This window comes from Elephas maximus, chromosome 10 (assembly GCF_024166365.1).
Source record: "Elephas maximus indicus isolate mEleMax1 chromosome 10, mEleMax1 primary haplotype, whole genome shotgun sequence".
In the NCBI taxonomy this organism is placed as follows: domain Eukaryota; kingdom Metazoa; phylum Chordata; class Mammalia; order Proboscidea; family Elephantidae; genus Elephas; species Elephas maximus.
This window is the reverse complement of record NC_064828.1, coordinates 77843655-77862299: the sequence shown is the minus strand read 5'-3', so window position 1 is coordinate 77862299 and position 18645 is coordinate 77843655. Positions and strand designations below refer to the sequence as shown.

The 18645-nt window shown below is 39.2% G+C and overlaps 1 protein-coding gene across 8 annotated transcripts in view; it reads right to left on the bottom strand.

Moving 5' to 3' along the window:
- Nucleotides 1-18645, bottom strand: part of FUT8 (fucosyltransferase 8) — a 367182-nt gene that overhangs the window by 185348 nt on the left and 163189 nt on the right. For all 8 annotated transcript variants that reach the window (XM_049899432.1, XM_049899426.1, XM_049899429.1 and 5 more), the window contains one exon: nt 8969-9396. In XM_049899432.1, coding sequence (XP_049755389.1) covers nt 8969-9171 — 203 coding nt within the window. In that variant the 5' untranslated portion in view covers nt 9172-9396. The remainder of the gene's footprint in view (nt 1-8968; nt 9397-18645) is intronic.

Below are 18645 nucleotides of genomic sequence, written 5' to 3'. Positions count from 1 at the left end.
AATCAAATTGAGTGTCCAGAAATAAAACTATGTGTCTATGATCAACTGATTTTCAACAAGGGTGCTGGAAAAAATGGATTTCCACATCGAAAAGAATGAAGCTGGACCTCACATGATATAAAAAAAATTAACACAAAATGGATCAAAGGCCTAAATATAACAGCTAAAACAATAAAACTTAGAAAAAAACATGGGGTAAATCTGTATGACCTTGTATTTGTCAATGGATTCTTAGATACAACACCAAAAGCACAAGCAACAAAATGAAAAAGAGATAAATTGGACTTCATCAAAATTTTAAAATTTTGTATTTCAGAGAATACTACAGAGAAAGTAAAAGGATAATCCACAGAATGGGAGAAAGTATTTGCAAATCATATATCTAATAAGGAACTTGTATTTAGACAACATAAAGAACTCTTACCAAAATTTCAGAGCATAGAAAAGGACGGAATACTCCCAAACTCATTATATGAAGCCACCATATCCCTGATAACAAAACCAGGTAAAGACACCACAAAAAAAGAAAACTACAGACCTATATCCCTCATGAATGTAGATGCAAAAATCCTCAACAAAATTCTAGCTAATAGAATTCAACAACATATCAAAAAAGTAATTCACCATGACCAAGTGGGATTCATACCAGGTATTCAGGGATGGTTCAACATTAGAAAAATAAGTCATGTAATCCATCACATAAATAAAACAAAAGACAAGAATCATATGATTTTATCAATTGACGCAGAAAGGGCATTGACACAGTTCAACACCCATTCATGATAAAAACTCATGGCAAAATAGGAATAGAAGGAAAATTTCTCAACATAATAAAGGGCAATTACACAAAGCCAATAGCCAACATCATCCTAAATGCAGAGAGCCTAAAAGCATTTCCCTCGAGAAAGGGAACCAGACAAGGATGCCATTTATCACCCATCGCTCTTATTTGACACTGTGCTAGAGGTCCTAGACGGAGCAATTAGGCTAGATAAAGAAATAAAGGGCATCCACATTGGCAAGGAAGAAGTAAAATTATCTCTATTTGCAGACGACATGATCTTATACACAGAAAACCCTAAGGAATCCTCAAGAAAACTACTGAAACTAATAGAAGAGTTCAGCAGAGTATCGGGATACAAGATAGACATACAAAAATCAGTTGGATTCCTCTATAACCAACAAAAAGAACATCGAAGAAGAAATCACCAAATCAATACCATTTACAGTAGCCCCCAAGAAGATAAAATACTTAGGAATAAATCTTACCAGAGATGTAAAAGACTTATGCAAAGAAAACTACAATATACTTCTGTAAGAAACCAAAAGAGACCTATGTAAGTGGAAAAACATACCTTGCTCATGGACAGGAAGACTTAACATTATAAAAATGGCTATTCTACCAAAAGCGATCTGTACCTTTAATGCAATTCTGATCCAAATTCCAACAACATTCTTTAATGAGAGGGAGAAACAAATCACCTACTTCATATGGGAGGGCAAGAGGCCCCGGATAAGTAAAGCATTATTGAAAAAGAAGAGCAAGGTGGGAGGCCTTACTCTATGAGATTTTAGAACCTATTATACTGCCACAATAGTCAAAACAGTCTCATACTGGTACAACAACAGATACATAGACCAAGAGAACAGAATTGAGAATCCAGACATAAATCCATCCACATATGCTCAGGTTATATTTGATAAAGGCCCCAAAACAGTTAAATAGGGAAAAGACAGTCTTTTTAACAAATGGTGCTGGCATAACTGGATATCCATCTGCAAAAAAATGAAACAAGATCATACCTCACTCCATGCACAAAAGCGAGCTCAAAATGGATCAAAGACCTAAATATAAAATCTAAAATGATAAAGATCATGGAAGAAAAAAACAGGGACAACGTTAGGAGTCCTAATACATGGCATAAACAGTATACAAAATGTTCTTAAGAATGCAGAAGAAAAACTAGATGACTGGGAGCTCTTAAAAATCAAACACCTATGCTCATCCAAAGGCTTCACCAAAAGAGTAAAAAGACTACCTACAGACCAGGAAAAAGTTTTTAGCTATGACATTTCTGATCAGTGCCTGATCTCCAAAATCTGCATGGTACTGCAAAAACTCAACTACAAAAAAGACAAATAACCCAATTAAAAATGGGCAAAAGATATGAACAGACACTGACTCAAGAAGACATTCAGGTAGCTAACAGATACATGAGGAAATGCTCATGATCATTAGCCATCAGAGAAATGCAAATCAAAACTACAATGGGATTTCATCTCACTCCAAAAAGTCAGGAATTAACCCAAAAAACACAAAATAATAAATGTTGGAGAGGCTGTGGAGAGACTGAAACACTTACACACTGCTGGTGGGAATGTAAAATGGTACAATCACTTTGGCAATCGATTTGGCACTTCCTTCAAAAGCTAGAAATAGAACTACCATACCATCCAGCAATCCCACTCCTCGAAATACATCCTAGAGAAATGAGAGCTTTTACAAGAACAGATATATGCACACCCATGTTTACTGCAGCACTGTTTACAATAGCAAAAACATGGAAGCAACCAAGGTGCCCATCAACGGATGAATGGATAAATAAATTATGGTATATTCACACAATGGAATACTATGCATCGATAAAGAACACTGAGGAATCTGTGAAACATTTCATAACATGGAGGAACCTGGAAGGCATTATGCTGAGTGAAATTAGTCAGTTGCAAAAGGACAAACGTTGTATAAGACCACTGTTATAAGAGCTTGAGAAACAGTTTAAACTGAGAAGAAAACTTTTTTTTGTGGTTACGAAGGGGGAGGGAGGGAGGTTGAGAGAGGAGTATTCACTAATTAGAGAGTAGATAAGAACTACTTTAGGTGAAGGGAAAGACAACACACAATACAGGGGAGGGCAGCACAACTGGACTAAACCAAAAGCAAAGAAGTTTCCTGAATAAACTGAATGCTTTGAAGGCCAGCATAGCAGGGGCAGGGGTCTGGGGACCATGGTTTCAGGGGACATCTAAGTCAACTGGCATAATAAAATCTATTAACAAAACATTCTGCATCCCACTTTCAAGAGTGGCGTCTGGGGCCTTAAACACCAGCAAGCGGCCATCTAAGATGTAACAATGAGTCTCAACCCACCTGGATCAAAGAAGAATGAAGAACACCAAGGACACAAGGTAATTACAAGCCCAAGAGACAGAAAGGGCCAAATAAACCAGAGACTACATCAGCCTGAGACCAGAAGAACTACATGGTGCCCGGCTACTGCCGATGACTGCCCTGACAGGGAACACAACAGAGAACCCCTGAGGGAGCAGGAGAGCAGTGGGATGGAGACCCCAAATTCTCATAAATAGACCAGACTTAATGGTCTGACTGAGACTAGAAGGACCCTGGTGGTCATGGCCCCCAGACCTTCTGTTGGCCCAGAACAGGAACCATTCCCAAAGCCAACTCTTCAGACATGGATTGGACTGGACAATGGGTTGGAGAGGGATGCTGGTGAGGCATGAGCTTCTTGGATCAAGTGGACACTTGAGACTATGTTGGCGTCTCCTGTCTGGAGGGGAGACGAGAGGGTGGAGGGGGTTAGAAGCTGGTGAAATGGACACGAAAAGAGAGAGTGGAGGTAGGGAGCGGGCTGTTTCATTAAGGGGAGAGTAATTGGGAGTATGTAGCAAGGTGTATTTAAGTTTTTGCGTGAGAGACTGACTTGATTTGTAAACTTTCACTTAAAGCACAATAAAAAGTAAAAAAAAAAAAAAAGTAACAAAGAAAAAAGAACTCTTACCAAAAAAAAAAAAAAAGCCAACTAAAAAATGGGGAGAAGTATGTGTCTAAACAACTTAAAGACTCTTATTAAAAAAAAAAAATTCCAAGTTAAAAATGGGGAAAGGATTTGAATAGACATCTCACCAAATAAGGTACACAAATGGCCAAATACATTTGGGCACATGAAAAAGTATATCATTAGTCATTAGGAAAATGCAAATTAAAACCACAATAAGATACCATTTCACATCCACCTTGTTGGCTAGGGAAACCCTGGTGGCGTAGTGGTTAAGTGCTATAGCTGGTAACCAAAAGGTCAGCGGTTCAAATCCACCAGGCGCTCCTTGGAAACTCAATGGGGCAGTTCTACTCTGTCCTATAGGGTCGCTATGAGTTGGAATCGACTCGACGGCACTGGGTATGATGGCTAGGGAGCCCTGGTGGTGCAGTAGTTATGTGTTTGGCTGCTAACTGAAAGCTTGGCAGTTCAAACCCACCAGCTGTTCCTGGGGAGAAAGATGTGGCAGTTTGCTTCCATAAAGATTTACAGCCGTGTAGAATTATGGGGCAATTCTACTCTGTCCAATAGGATTACAATGAGTTGGAATCAACTTGACGGCAATGGGTTTAGCTTATGATGCTAGAATCAAAAAGTCAGATATTAAGTGTCATTGAAGATGTGGAAAAATTAAAACCCTCATACACTGCTGGTGGGAATGTTAAACACAGCAACTTTGGATAACAGTCTGGAAGTTCCTCGAACGTTTAAATATAGAGGTACCATATAAGCTAGCTGCTACACCCCGAGGTATATCATGGTAATTCCATGTGTGTCAGAGTAGAACTGTGCTCCATAAGGTTTTCAATGGATGGCTTTTCAGAAGTAGATCAGCAGGCCTCTCTTCCAAGGCACCTCTAGTGGACTCAAATCTCCAACCTTTCGGTTGGCAGTCAAGCACATTCACGGTCTCCACCACCCAGGGACTCTGATATGCCTATACATGGTTAAATCTCAAATACATTACACTAAATTAAAAAAATCAAGACTCAAAGGCTACATACTGCATGATTCCATTTATACGATATTCTGGAACAGAAAACAGGTAAGTGGGTGCCAAGGTGTGAAGGTAGGGATAGAGTTTGACTACAGAGGAGTATAACAGAATTTAAGGGGAGATAGAATTGTTATATAATTTGATTGTTGTGGTAAGCTCATGACTATAAGTATTTTTCCAAACTCACAGAACTATACACTAAAAGGGATGAATTACACTGTATGGACATTATGCATCAATACGTCAGATTTACAAACACACACACACACACAGAGGAACCTCCCATACACTGTTCTCAGATACTTGCATCCCTCAGAGAAATGGTTTTTATTGCTGATTTTGTTTCTGTTGTTGATCTGTGACTTTAAAGGCCCCACATGTTAGAGTAGAACTGCTCCATAGGGTTTTCTTGGCTATAATCTTTACAGAAGTGGATCGCCAGGACTGCTCCTTCCGTGGTGCCACTGGATGAATTTGAACCACCAATCTTCATTTGCACCACCCAGGGACCTTAAAAAATGAATTTTAAACTATTTTCCTAAATTTGAGACATGATCAGCAAAACTAGCAAATTTTTGCTAGGAGTTTAGCTAACAGCTTTTACCCTGTTGTCCTAAATGTAAAAAAAAAAAAAGTAGTTTCAGGCTTCTTTTTAAAAAAAAAAAAAAGGTTGCTTTCCAACTCCAATCCATATGTCTTATCTAAAAAAAATGTTCTGAGCACAGACTGATTACCAGTCTGACCTACTTTTACAAACATATGAATTAATCTTTTATAGCCTGGCTTATGAATACATTTTTTTATAAGGACATAGTAAATTAGGTACAAATACATATAAAAGAAAAAATATCAATGTTAATAGTACCTCCACTATTCTTCCTTTCTTGCCAGGGGCTTTAAATGAAATCCCTTTGAATGAAATGCAAATGGCCCCACCAGTTAAACTGATGAAATGGCATAGGAGATATTCTTCCCTAATTAGGGAAAATAACTACTTGTATTCCTTAAAGTATAATACCTATACATAAAAATGGGCTCATTTGCTTTAGTCTGTGTTTTTAAGATTTCATTTACATGATATTATAGCAAAATATATTAAATGCCTCAGTTCTTAGAGGTAGTGTCTACATTTGAATGTAGTAGTTGAGAATTTAATTTCAACATGTAATAATATAAAGAAAGTGACTTAAGAGACCCAAAGATTATTTTGCAGAAGGAAAACTCATAATAAAGACAAGCTTTCCTTCATGCAACAAAAATAAGATATCTGGCAGTCAAAAGTAAGCAAGTTGAAGTATCAGCATTGTAGCTGGAACTAGGAGAAAAGAGAACAATAACTTATGAACCCAAATTGTTAAGAGGGAAAGTCGTCTTCAAGGAGCAAAATTCCTATCATGTAGAACAAGATTTTACTACAATCAAAACATACTTCAAAAATCAACTTGTGCAGCAGTTAGTGATTTTCGACATGAGACTTTTAGTTCAGGTTTTTAGTTCATTGACTCTTCTCTGGTTTCTACTCGGTGAAGCAATACAGTTCACTGGACCTCATGGTTTGGAGTCATACATCCAGGATTCAAAGTAGTGAAAAGTGTGACCCTGGGTAAATTAAATTATTTAATATCTCTTCAGATTCATCATCTGTAGAATGGGTATGAAAAGAGTACAAGAATCTCATAAGGATGTTGTAAACTCCATGAAATAATCCATGCAAAGTCACTGGCACAATACCTGGCATATTATAAACTATCAATACATGACAGTTATTTTTGTTGTTAGCTGCCACTGAGTCAGCCCCTGATTCATGGCAACCACACGCACAAGAGGACAAAATGCTGCCTGGTCCTGCACCAACCCCATAATTGGTTGTAGATTGGACTGGTGTGATCTAGGGGGTTTTCACTGGCTAATTTTCAAAAGCAGATCACCAGGCCTTTCATCCTAGTCTGTCTTAATCTGGAAGCTCCACTGAAACTTGTTTAGCATCATAGCAACACACAAGCCTCCACTCACAGGTGAGTGGTGGCTGTGCAGGAGGTGCGTTGACTGTTAATCTTACCTGGGTTTTCTGCATGGATAAGAATTCTACTACTAAACTACCATTGTTCTCAATAGCTACTATTACCTTACCTTACCCATTGCCTTCGAGTCAATTCAGACTCATAGCCACCCTATAGGAGAGAGAAGAACTGCCCCATTGGGTTTCCAAGGAGTACCTGGTAGATTCGAACTACCAACCTTTTGGTTAGCAGTCATAGCACTTAAGCGCTATGCCACCAAGGTTTCTAATAGCTACTATTACTTACACTTAAATTACCAATCATTGATTTCCATAAAGAATGACTAAATAAGGCTCCATTGAAAGATCACCACCTCTGTGATCCTACCTGATTTCCCCCAGCAGGAAATAAAATGGTAATGTAAATTCAGGAAGTTATCTGTTCCACTTTCCTAACCTGACCACTTAGTACCTTGCTGAATGGTACTATCACTACTTAAAGACAAGAAGGATGTTTTATTCATTTTTGTAAAACTCTTTTAACAACTAGCATTGTCTTCCATTGGACATAAAAAGACCATAATTAATACTATGGTGAAGAAAAAAGTTATGGAACTAGACAACAGGAAAGAGCTAAGTTTTAAAGAAACAGTGAAGGGCAGTGAGTAGGGCAGGAAGCTGGGAACCATGCAAGGAATATGGGCAACCTCTCTAAAGCCTCAACGGTATGTGACACTGGCAGTTATCTCCTTTATTCACAAAATGTTCCTCAGCTTCCACAAAAGGGCTCTCTCCTCACCTATTCTGAAGGCTTTCTCTACACAACTGCATGTTTCCACTGTCTACTCCTGAACTTATTTGTTTCCCAAGAAAGCATCTTTCGGCTGTTTTTATCTATACTACCTCCCATAGGGTCAATTCCTCCCTCTTGAATAATGATTCAAATTTTCATCTCTAGCCTCAACCTCTACCTTGAGAGACAGCAACCACTAAATACATGATCCCCTTCATATGGAAAGTAATTAGAAGATAGCTATTTGCTTTACAATGATATTCATTTTTAAAAAAAGAGCTTTCCTTTCAAATGGTAAGCAACTAATTCATTCACGTCACTCCTTCAAAAACAAATATTTTTGACTACTCTACTACTGTATGAAGAAGCAGTGGTTAAGTGCTAAGCTGATAAACAAAAGGTCAGCAGTTGGAACTCACCAGCCACTCTTCAGGAGAAAGATGTGGCAGTCTGCTTCTGTAAAGATTCACAACCTAGGAAACCCTATGGGGCAGTTCTACTCTGTCCTGTAAGGTTACTTTGAGTCAGAATCAACTAGTTAGCAACAGATTCCACTATTATATGCTAGGTGCCACACTAGATACCAGATGAAAATACAAAGATGAATAGGGAATAGTCTGAACCCTAGCAGAAAATGCAAAGTTGGAGCCTATAAATAATAAACAGCTTAATAAGGAACAGAAGAATTAACCGTTAATACACATTTAGCTTTTCATGAAAGCATCTACTAAAAGCTAAATGTACTTGCACAGCTTCAGTTTGGTTTAATAAACTAGATAACTTTGAAATTCAATAGCTTTGGGGAAAAAACAGATGTCATCTGTGCAATACTGTGTTCATCTGGTCCCTGCAAACAAGACTTTCGGTTTTTCACAACTGATGCCTTCTAACAGATACATGTCACATTTTTCTTACAGACTTCAAAGTGGCAATGACAATAATTCTCCAGATCCCAGATCCAGTTATTTTATTTAAGGATGATTATTTGTTTCTTAATTTTAATAAGTACACTAATTTAAATGATAAAGCATTTGGATGTGTCAAAATTGTCAAAATGATGAAGGTAGCTGTAAATGGAATATAAGTACGTAAATTAAATGGCAGTTTTTCTATATTAAAACTCACATGCAAAATAAGACTTACCACTATGGAAAAATTCTGTGTGTTAAATATATAGAGATATACCATTGATAGAAAAGTATCCTACTAAGATAACTAAATTATTGCAAAGCTCTAGCAATTTATAAAAATTACTATATTTTTCAATAGGTAAATAAAACCTACACCTAAAAACTAAATACAATATTTCATCACTTGTCCAATTTTTTATAACCTACCGAAGAGATTCAGCCATTCGCCTCAAGTCTTCATTCTGCTGTTTTAAGCGTTCAAGCTTTGCCAGAATCTTGGACAGTTCTCGGCTAGAGTGATCAGGGTGGTCATTATCTCGTACCAAGTGACCACCTATATAAAATAGCAAGGTCCCCCAGGCAAAGAGAATGAGCATAATCCAACGCCAGGAACCAGTCCATGGCCGCATTTTCAGATTTTCCACTCACTCCCCTGGCTTCCTGGAGCTCAAAGAATTGAAAACATCTTAACTCTGTTTCTAACTAGTGCAAAGGTGCCTTCTGTGGTTTCAACACATGATGCTTCCGACAGATTATTCTCTCTGGTAGTCCTGTTGTGGTGAATCTTTCAAAGAGTTCTTCCTGGTGGTATGAGTAGGAAGCTTTATTGTTCTGTGCTTCATGGGCTCTACATGCTGTGGAAAGAGTAAGAAATGTATTTAAATTATTTAACATACGTAGAAGAGCATATGCTGAGACTCTTGGAGTTTAAAGGAAACACATTTGTGTTGACTTGCCAACAGACTGGCAGATAACTCAACTGCTAATAACAAGTAAAAAGCAAAAGTATTCAAGTCTGTATACTAAATCAACCATTACATTAGGGCTCTACCACATAACAGATTTTTTAGCTCTAAGCCTGAAAGTCCTCTAAGTTCCATCATCACTTTTCCTTCATAGATCATTGTGCAATAGCTCACACAAAACCAAAAAACCAAACCCACTGCTGTCGAGTCGATTCCGACTCATAGCGACCCTATAGGACAGAGTAGAACTGCCCCACAGAGTTTTCGAGGAGTTCCTGGTGGATTCGAACTGCCAACCTTTTGGTTAGCAGCCGTAGCTCTTAATCACTACACCACCAGGGTTTCCAACAGCTCACATATAGAGATTAAAGGATTGTATCTTTGAACAATCAACTGAAAGCAAACAAAATACATTCAACTACATATTCTGAGCTGTTTTCATTATCTCAAACAGAAACATATTCTGTATATGAGTAAAGTAGTGCTTGAAAGTGTTCGACTCCATCCCCCTCCATCTCCCTCCACCTCACTGCTCAGCTGCCATTACTCCACTTAACTGTGTAGGTGATAGGCAAATTGTCATTTTTAGGAAAAATTCTAAAACTGACATGCATATTAGCTAGGCAAAGGTTATCACAGCCATTAAGCAACTATGAATTCCTTCCTAAAATTTATTAAAAATACAACCAATTGCAATAAAAGTCTAATAGTAGTTAAACCTTAGTTTACCGTACATCTAACTACAAACGCACATGCTTTCTCTGGCTTGCTTACGGGTTTCATTTTTCACTTCCCTGTCATTAGGCTTAGAGATCCTTTTTGAAACAAAATTAATTTCTCCCCCAAAAGGGGATTTGTAGGAAAAGATATAATTTTAAAGCCATTTGATAATTTCATAACTATAGAAAAGAAGGCATACTTCTAGGCAGAGAGCTGCTTATACAAAACAGATGAGAAAAATGGCAAAAATAGTTTCTGAATACAAGATTGACTGTGACGGGCACCTGACCACTAATTAAACAATCTATTATGAAAGACTAAGGAGCCCTGGTGGTACAATAGTTAAGCTGTTAACTAAGAGGTCAGCAGTTCCAACCCACCAGCAGCTTCCCGGGAGAAAAAACCTGGTCATCTGCTCCCATAAAGACTGCAGCCTAGAAAACCCTATGGGGGCAGTTCTACTTGAAGGAACACAATAACATTGTAAAAGACTAGACAGAAAAGCTGGAGAAGAGGCATCAAAAATCTGAGCAGAGGGTTGCTACTTTTCTACTTTTAAGCCTTAAATTGCAACTGTTTTTAAATAGCCAAAGAGAAGGAAAAGTCTTCAAATTAGTATCCTAGAAACACTCTAATTCCTTCTCATTTATTCCTTCATTATTTCTCTTGATGTTGGTGGTTTACACGGGATAAGGCATAAAATACAAACATATATACTCACTAAGAATTGTTTGAGAACCAAATAAAAGAGCAACAATCCATAGGAAAATTTGGTGAGGATTTTTTTTTCTCTTTTTTTTTTTGGTTAAAATATACACAGTCAAAAATATACCATTTCAACAACCTCTATATGTACAATGCAGTGACGTTGGTTATATTCTTCAAATTCTGCTACCATTCTCACTATACTTATCTCAAGTTATTCCACCACCATTATGTTACAGTCATTGCCCCCAAACATCTCATCCAGCCTTTCCCACTGCCACTGTCAAGTTGAACTCACAGACATTATTCTTCAAGAAAACATAAAGCTCAAAGCAGATGTACTTTACTAATTAAGATAAGCTATTATTTGGTTCCACACGTCTGCCAGTTTGTCATACTGTGGTGGCTTGCATGTTGCTGCGATGCTGGAAGCTATCGCACTGGTATTTCACATACCAGCAGGGTCACCGATGGTGAACAGGTTTCAGTGGAGCTTCCAGACTAAAACAGACTAGGAAGAAAAAATTGGCCAGCGAAAACCTTGTGAACAGCAGCAGAACACTGTCTGATACAGTGCCGGAAGATGAGCCCCTCATGTTGGAAGGCACAAAGTATACAACTGGGTAAGAGCAGCCTCCTCAAAGTACAGTCAACCTTAATGACATGGATAGAATAAAGCTGAAAGGACTTTCATTTGCTGATGTGACACGACTCAAAGTGACAAGAAACAGCTGCAAACATCCATCAATAATCAGAACATGGAATGTACAAAGTATGAATCTAGGAAAACTGGAAGTTGTCAAAAATGAAATGGAACACATAAAGACTGATATTTTAGGTATCAGTGAGCTGAAAGGGACTGGTATTGGCCATTTTGAATCAGTCAATCAAATGGTCTACTATGCCAGGAATGACAAATTGAAGAGGAATGGCATCACGTTCATTCTCAAAAAGAGCATTTCAAGATTTATCCTGAAGTATAATGCTGTCAGTGATAGAATAATAACCACAGGCCTACAACACCAATTAATACAACTATTATTCAAATTTACGCACCAGCCACTAATGCCAAAAAGAGGAAATTGAAGGTTTTTACCAACTTCTGCAGCCGGAAATTGCTCAAAACTGGAATCAAGATGCATTGGTAATTACTGGTGATTGGGATGCAAAAGTTGGAAGCAAAGGATTGGTATTTGGAAAATATGGCCTTGGTAACAGAAACAACACTGGAGATCACATGATAGAATTTTGCTCAAGACCAACGACTTCTTCATTGCAAATACTTTTTCTCACCAACATAAATAGCAACTACACATCTGGACCCCACTGGATGGAAAACACAGGATTCATATTGACAACATCTGTAGAAACAGATGCTGGAGAAGCTGAATATCGTCAGTCAGAGTAATGACAGAGGCTAACTGTGGAACAGATAATCAATTGCCCATATGCAAGTTCAAAATGAAGCTGAAGAAAATTAAAACAAGTCCATGAGGGTGAAAAGTATGACTGTCAGTACATCCCACCTGAATTTAGAGACCATCTGAAAAATAGATTTGATGCTCTGAACACTAATGACTGAACACCAGGCAAGTTGTGGGATGAGCATCAAGGCCAAGGTACATGAAAAAAGCAAAGGGTCTTTAAAAAACAGGAAAGAAAGAAAAGACCAAAATGATATCAGAAGAGATTCTGAAACCTGCTCCCAAACTTAGAGAAACTAAAGTGAAAGAAGAATTGATGAAGTAAAAGAGCTGAACAGAAGATTTCAAAGGGCAGCTCAAGAAGAGAAAGTATTGTAATGGCAAACGCAAAGACCCAGAGTTAGAAAACCAAAAGTGAAGAACATGCTTGGCATTTCTCAAGCTGAAAGAACTAAAGAAAAAGTTCAAGCCTTGGGTTGCAATTTTGAAGGATTCGCCAACGTGTCTGTCACTTTGTCGTAATGTGGGGGCTTGCGCGTTGCTGTGATGCTAGAAGCTATGCCACCAATCTTCAGATACCAGCAGTGTCATCCATGGAGGACAAGTTTCAGCTGAGCTTCCAGACTAAGACAGACTAGGAAGAAGGACCTGGCAGTCTCCTTCTGAAAAGCATTAGCCAGTGAAAACCTTATGAATAGCAGCAGAACATTGTCTGATATAGTGCTGGAAGATGAGCCAGGTTGGAAGGCACTCAAAAGACGAGTGGGGAAGAGCTGCCTCCTTAAAGTAGAGTCAACCTTAAAGACATGGATGGAATCAGGCTTTCAGGACCTTCATTTGCTGATGTGGCACTACTCAAAATGAGAAGAAATAGCTGCAAACATCCATTAATAATCAGAAGGATGAATCAAGGAAAATTGGAAATTGTCAAAAATGAAACAGAATGCATAAACTTCGATATCCTAGGCATTAGTGAGCTGAAATGGACTGGTATTGGCCATTTTGAATCGCATTGTCATATAGTCTACTATTCTGGGAATGACAGCTTGAAAAGGAATGGCGTTGCATTTATTGTCCAAAAAAAAAACATTTCAAGATCTATCCTGAAGTACAACGCTGTCAGTGATAGGATAACATCTATAGGCCTACCAGGGATCTCATTGCTGATGTCAGGTGGATCCTGGATGAAAGCAGAGAATACCAGAAGGATGTTTACCTGTGTTTCATTGACTATGCAAAGGCATTTGACTGTTTGGATCATAACAAATTATGGATAACATTGTGAAGAATGGGAATTCCAGAACACTTAATTGTGCTCATGAGGAAACTTTACATAGATCAAGATGCAGTTGCTCGGACAGAACAAGGGGAAACTATTCGTTTAAAGTAAGGAAAGGTGTGCGTCAGGGTTGTATCCTTTCACCATACCTATTTGATCTGTATGCCAAGCAAATAATCCGAAAAGCTGGACTTTATGAAGAAGAACAGGACATCAGGATTGGAAGAAGACTCATTAACAACCTGTGTTACAGAGATGACACAACCTTGCTTGCTGAGAGTGAAGAGGGCTTGAAGCACTTACTAATGAAGATCAAGCACCACAGCCTTCAGCATGGATTGCACCTCAACATAAACCAAAAACCAAACCAAACACAGTGCCGTCAAGTCAATTCTGACTCATAGCGACCCTACGGGACAAAGTAGAACTGCCCCATAGAGTTTCCAAGGAGCACCTGGCAGATTCGAACTGCTGACCCTTTGGTTAGCAGCCGTAGCACTGAACCACTGCACCACCAGGGTTTCCCCTAACATAAAGAAAACAAAAATCTTCACAACTGGGCCAATGAGCAACATCATGATAAACAAAGGTAAGACTGAAGTTGTCAAGGATTTCATTTTACTTGGATCCACAATCAACAGCCATGGAAGCAACAGCCAAGAAATCAAATGACGCGTTGCTTTGGGTAAATCTGCTGCAAAGATCTCTTTAAAGTGTTGAAAAGCAAAGATATGCCTGACCCAAGCCATGGTATTTTCAATCGCATCATATGCATGTGAAAGCTGGACAATGAATAAGGAAGACCAGAGAAGAATTGACGCCTTTGAATTGTGGTGTTGGTGAAGAATATTGAATATACCATGGACTGCCAAAGAACGAACAGATCTGTCTTGGAAGAAGTACAACCAGAATGCTCCTTAGAAGCAGGATGGTAAGACTGTGTCTGACATACTTTGACCATGTTGTGAGGAGGGATCAGCCCCTGGAGAAGGACATCATGCTTCGCAAAGTACAGGGTCAGGAGAAAAGAGGAAGACCCTCAATGAGGTGGACTGACACACTGGCTGCAACAAGCTCAAGCATAACAATGATTTTAAGGATGGCGCAGGACCAGGCAGTGTTTCGTTTTGTTGTGCATAGGGTCACTATGAGTCGGAACCAACTCAATGGCACCTAACAACAACAACATGGGGAAAATATTGAGTGATGCAGGAAGCATCAAAACAAGATGCAAGGAACACACAGAGTCACTGTACCAAAAAGAAATGGTTGATATTCAACCATTTCAGGAGAGAGCATATGTTCAAGACCTGATGGTATTAAGGAAAGAAATCCAAGCTGCACTGAAGGCTTTGGTGAAATATCAGGCTCCAGGAATTGATGTAATACTGAGATGTTTCAACAAACAGATGCAATGCTGGAGGTGCTCACTCATCTATGCCAAGAAATTTGAAAGACAGCTACCTGGCCAACCAACTGGAAGAGATTCGTATTTGTACCCATTCCAAAGAAAGATAATCCAACAGAATGCAGAAATTATCAAACAATATCACTGTGATAGTTAAGATGGTGTGTAACTTGGCTGGGCCATGATTCTCAGTGTTTATATGTGATCACTTCCATGATGGGATCTGCTGTGAGGACCCAATCAGTTGAAAGGGAGTTTCCTTGGGCATGCGGCCTGTATCCGAATATAAGCAGATGTTCTGGCTTTTTGGTCACTCTGGATTCTGCAGCTGGCTCCTGTTCGTCTGACCTCTGGTTCTTGGGACTTGAGCTAACAGCTTACCTCCCAAACTTGTGATTCATCAATCTTCATAGTCTGTGAGCACGAGCCCTGCTCTCCAACCTACCGATCTTGGGTTCATCAGCCCCTGCAGCTACATGAATCAGGAGAAGCCTTGCAATCTTGCCTGCTGATCTTGGGATCTGTCAGTCTTCACAACCTATGAACGAGAGCCCTGGTCTCCAACCTGCCAATCTTGGCACCACCAGTGTCTGTGGCTACACGAATCAGGAGAAGCCTCTATCATGATCCACAGACTTGGTACATTCCAGCCTCTACGACTGTTTGAGTCGTTTTCTTGAGATAAATCTGTGTGTGTGTGTGTGTGTGTGTGTGTATACACGTTTTACTGGTTTTGCTTCTCTAGAGAACCCAGCCTAAGATAATCATTAATATCACACGCAAGTAAAATCTTGTTTTTCATTGTACTTTAGAAGACAGTTTACAGAACAAACTAGTTTCTCATCAAACAGTATACACATTGTTGTGTAACAATGCTTAACCCCATAACGTGTCAGCACTCTCCCTTCTCAACCCTGGGTTCCCTATTACCAACCTTCCTGTTCCCTCCTGCCTTCCGGTCCCTGCCCCAGGGATGGTGTGGCCCTTCAGTCTTGTTTTGTTCCACAGGCCTGTTCAATCTTTGGCTGAAGGGTAAACCTCAGTAGTGACCTCATTACTGAGCTGAAAGGGTGTCTGGGGGCCATACTCTCAGGGTGTCTCCAGTCTCTGTCAGGTCAGCAAGTCTGATCTTTCTTTTTGAGTTAGAATTTTGTTCTACACATTTTTCTCCAGCTCTGTCCGGGACCCTCTATTATGATCCCTGTCAGAATAGTCAGTGGTGGTACCCAGGCACTATCTTGTACTAAACTCAGTCTGGTGGAGGCTGTGGTAGATATAGTCCATTAGTCCTCTGGACTAATCTTTCCCTTGTATCTTCAGTTTTCTTCATTCTTCCTTGCTCCCGAAGGGGTGAGACCAGTGGAGTATCCTCGATGGCTGCTCACAGGCTTTTAAAATTTTGTTGAAGGTAATTCAAAAACGATTGTAGCAGTACACCGACAGGGAACTACCAGAAATTCAAGCCAGATTCAGAAGAGGATGTGGAATAAGGGATATCGTTGCTGATTTTATACAGATCTTGCCTGAAAACAGAGAATACCAGAAGGATGTTTACCTGTGTTTTATTGACTATGCAAAGGCATTCAGTTGTGTGAATCATAACAAATTATGGATTACACTGTGAAGAACAGGAATTCCAGAGCACTTAATTGTGCTCAGGAGGAATCTGTACTTAGACCAAGATGCAGTCATTCCGACAGAGCAAGGGGATACTGCATGGTTTAAAATCAAGAAACGTGTGTGTTAGGGTTGTACCCTTTCACCATACTTATTCAATCTGTACGCTGAGCAAATAATCCCAGAAGCTTCACTATATATAGAAGAACACAGCATCAAGATTGGAGACGCATTAACAACCTGCAATATGCAGATGACACAACCATGCTTACTAAAAGCAAAGAGGACTTAAAGCACTTACTGAGGAAGATTAAAGACTACGGCCTTCAGGATGGATTACACCTGAACATAAAGAAAACAAAAATTCTCACTAGACCAATAAGCAACATCATGATAAATGGAGAAAATTTTGACGTTGTAAGGATTTCATTTTACTTGGATCCATAATCAATGCCCAAGGAAGCAGCAGTCAAGAATTCAAACAACACACTGGATTGGGCCAATATGCTGCAAAAGACCTCTTTGAAGTGTTGAGGACTTTGAGGACTAAGGTGTGTCTGACCCTAGACATGACATTTTCAATCACCTCATATGCATATGAAAGCTGGACAATGAATAAAGAAGATCGAAGAACTGATGCATTTGAATTGCAGTGTTGGCAAAGAATATTGGATATACCATGGACTGTCAGAAGAAAGAACAAGTCTGTCTTGGAAGAAATACAGCCAAATTGCTCCTTGGAAGCAAGGATGGTAAGACTTCATCTCACATACTTTGGACATGTTATCAGGAGCAATCAGTCCCTGAAGAAGGACATCATGCTTAGTAAGGCAGAGGGTCAACGAAAAAGAGGAAGACCCTGGAAAAGACTGATTGACACTGTGGCTGCAACAATGGGCTCAGACACAGCAATGATTGTGACGATGGTGCAGGACCAGACAGTGTTTTATTCTGTTGCACACAGGGCTGCTATGAGTCAGAATCGACTCGATAGCACCTCACAACAAATTTTTTGGTTCAAAGACAACTTCAGGGCGTAGTCTTAGTTTAAAGTTTAAATTTAAAGATTATCTCAAGGCAGCAGTTTCAGGGGCTCATCCAGCCTCAATGGCTCTAGGAAGTCTGGATTCCATTAAGAATTTACAACTCTATTCTACAGTTTTATCCCTTTTGATCAGGATTCTGCTATGAATCTTTAATCAAAATGTTCAGTAATGGTAGCCAGGCACCATTCAGTTCTTCTGGCCTCACGGCAGAATAGGAGGCAAACAGACCCGCATTCAATTTCTTCCTCCGATTCCTGACTCTCCTTCTTCTGTTGCTTCAGATGAATGGAGACAAATTGCTGTACCTTGGATGGCCATTTTGTAGCTTTTAAGACTCCAGTCACTACACAACAAATTAGGAGGTAGAACTGAAGTACTGAGAAACAATATTAGGCCAATTGATTGAAATGTCCCTCAAAATTGTAACCCTAAAACTCCAAACCAAGAAAATAAATCCTGTGAGGTGTTTGGTTGTGCAGAAGAAGCCTAAACAGCTGCTTTCTTTCTTTTTTTTTTGTAAATACATATAACACAACATTTGCCAATTCAACATTTTTTCAGGTATACAACTCAATGATATCAACTACATTAATCGGTTGTACAACCATTACCCTTAATTGATGACCAATTTCCTATCACCGTTAACAGAAATTCACTGCTTCCCAAACAATGGCTTTTTCTGTTGTATTAATAAATATTTTTTATTTAAGTCTATCAAGAGAATTCTTTTTATTCTCTTTCTCAAAACTCTGCCTCAATATCCAGTTCCTTAATCTCAGGTATACCTATCTGTTATGGATTGAATTGTGTCCCCCAAAATATGTGCTGTAAATCCTAACCTCTATGCTGTGGTTACAGTCCCATGTGGGAATTGGCTGTCTCTGTTATATTAATGAGGTGGGATTAGTGTAGGGTATATCAAGTCAATCTTTTGAGACG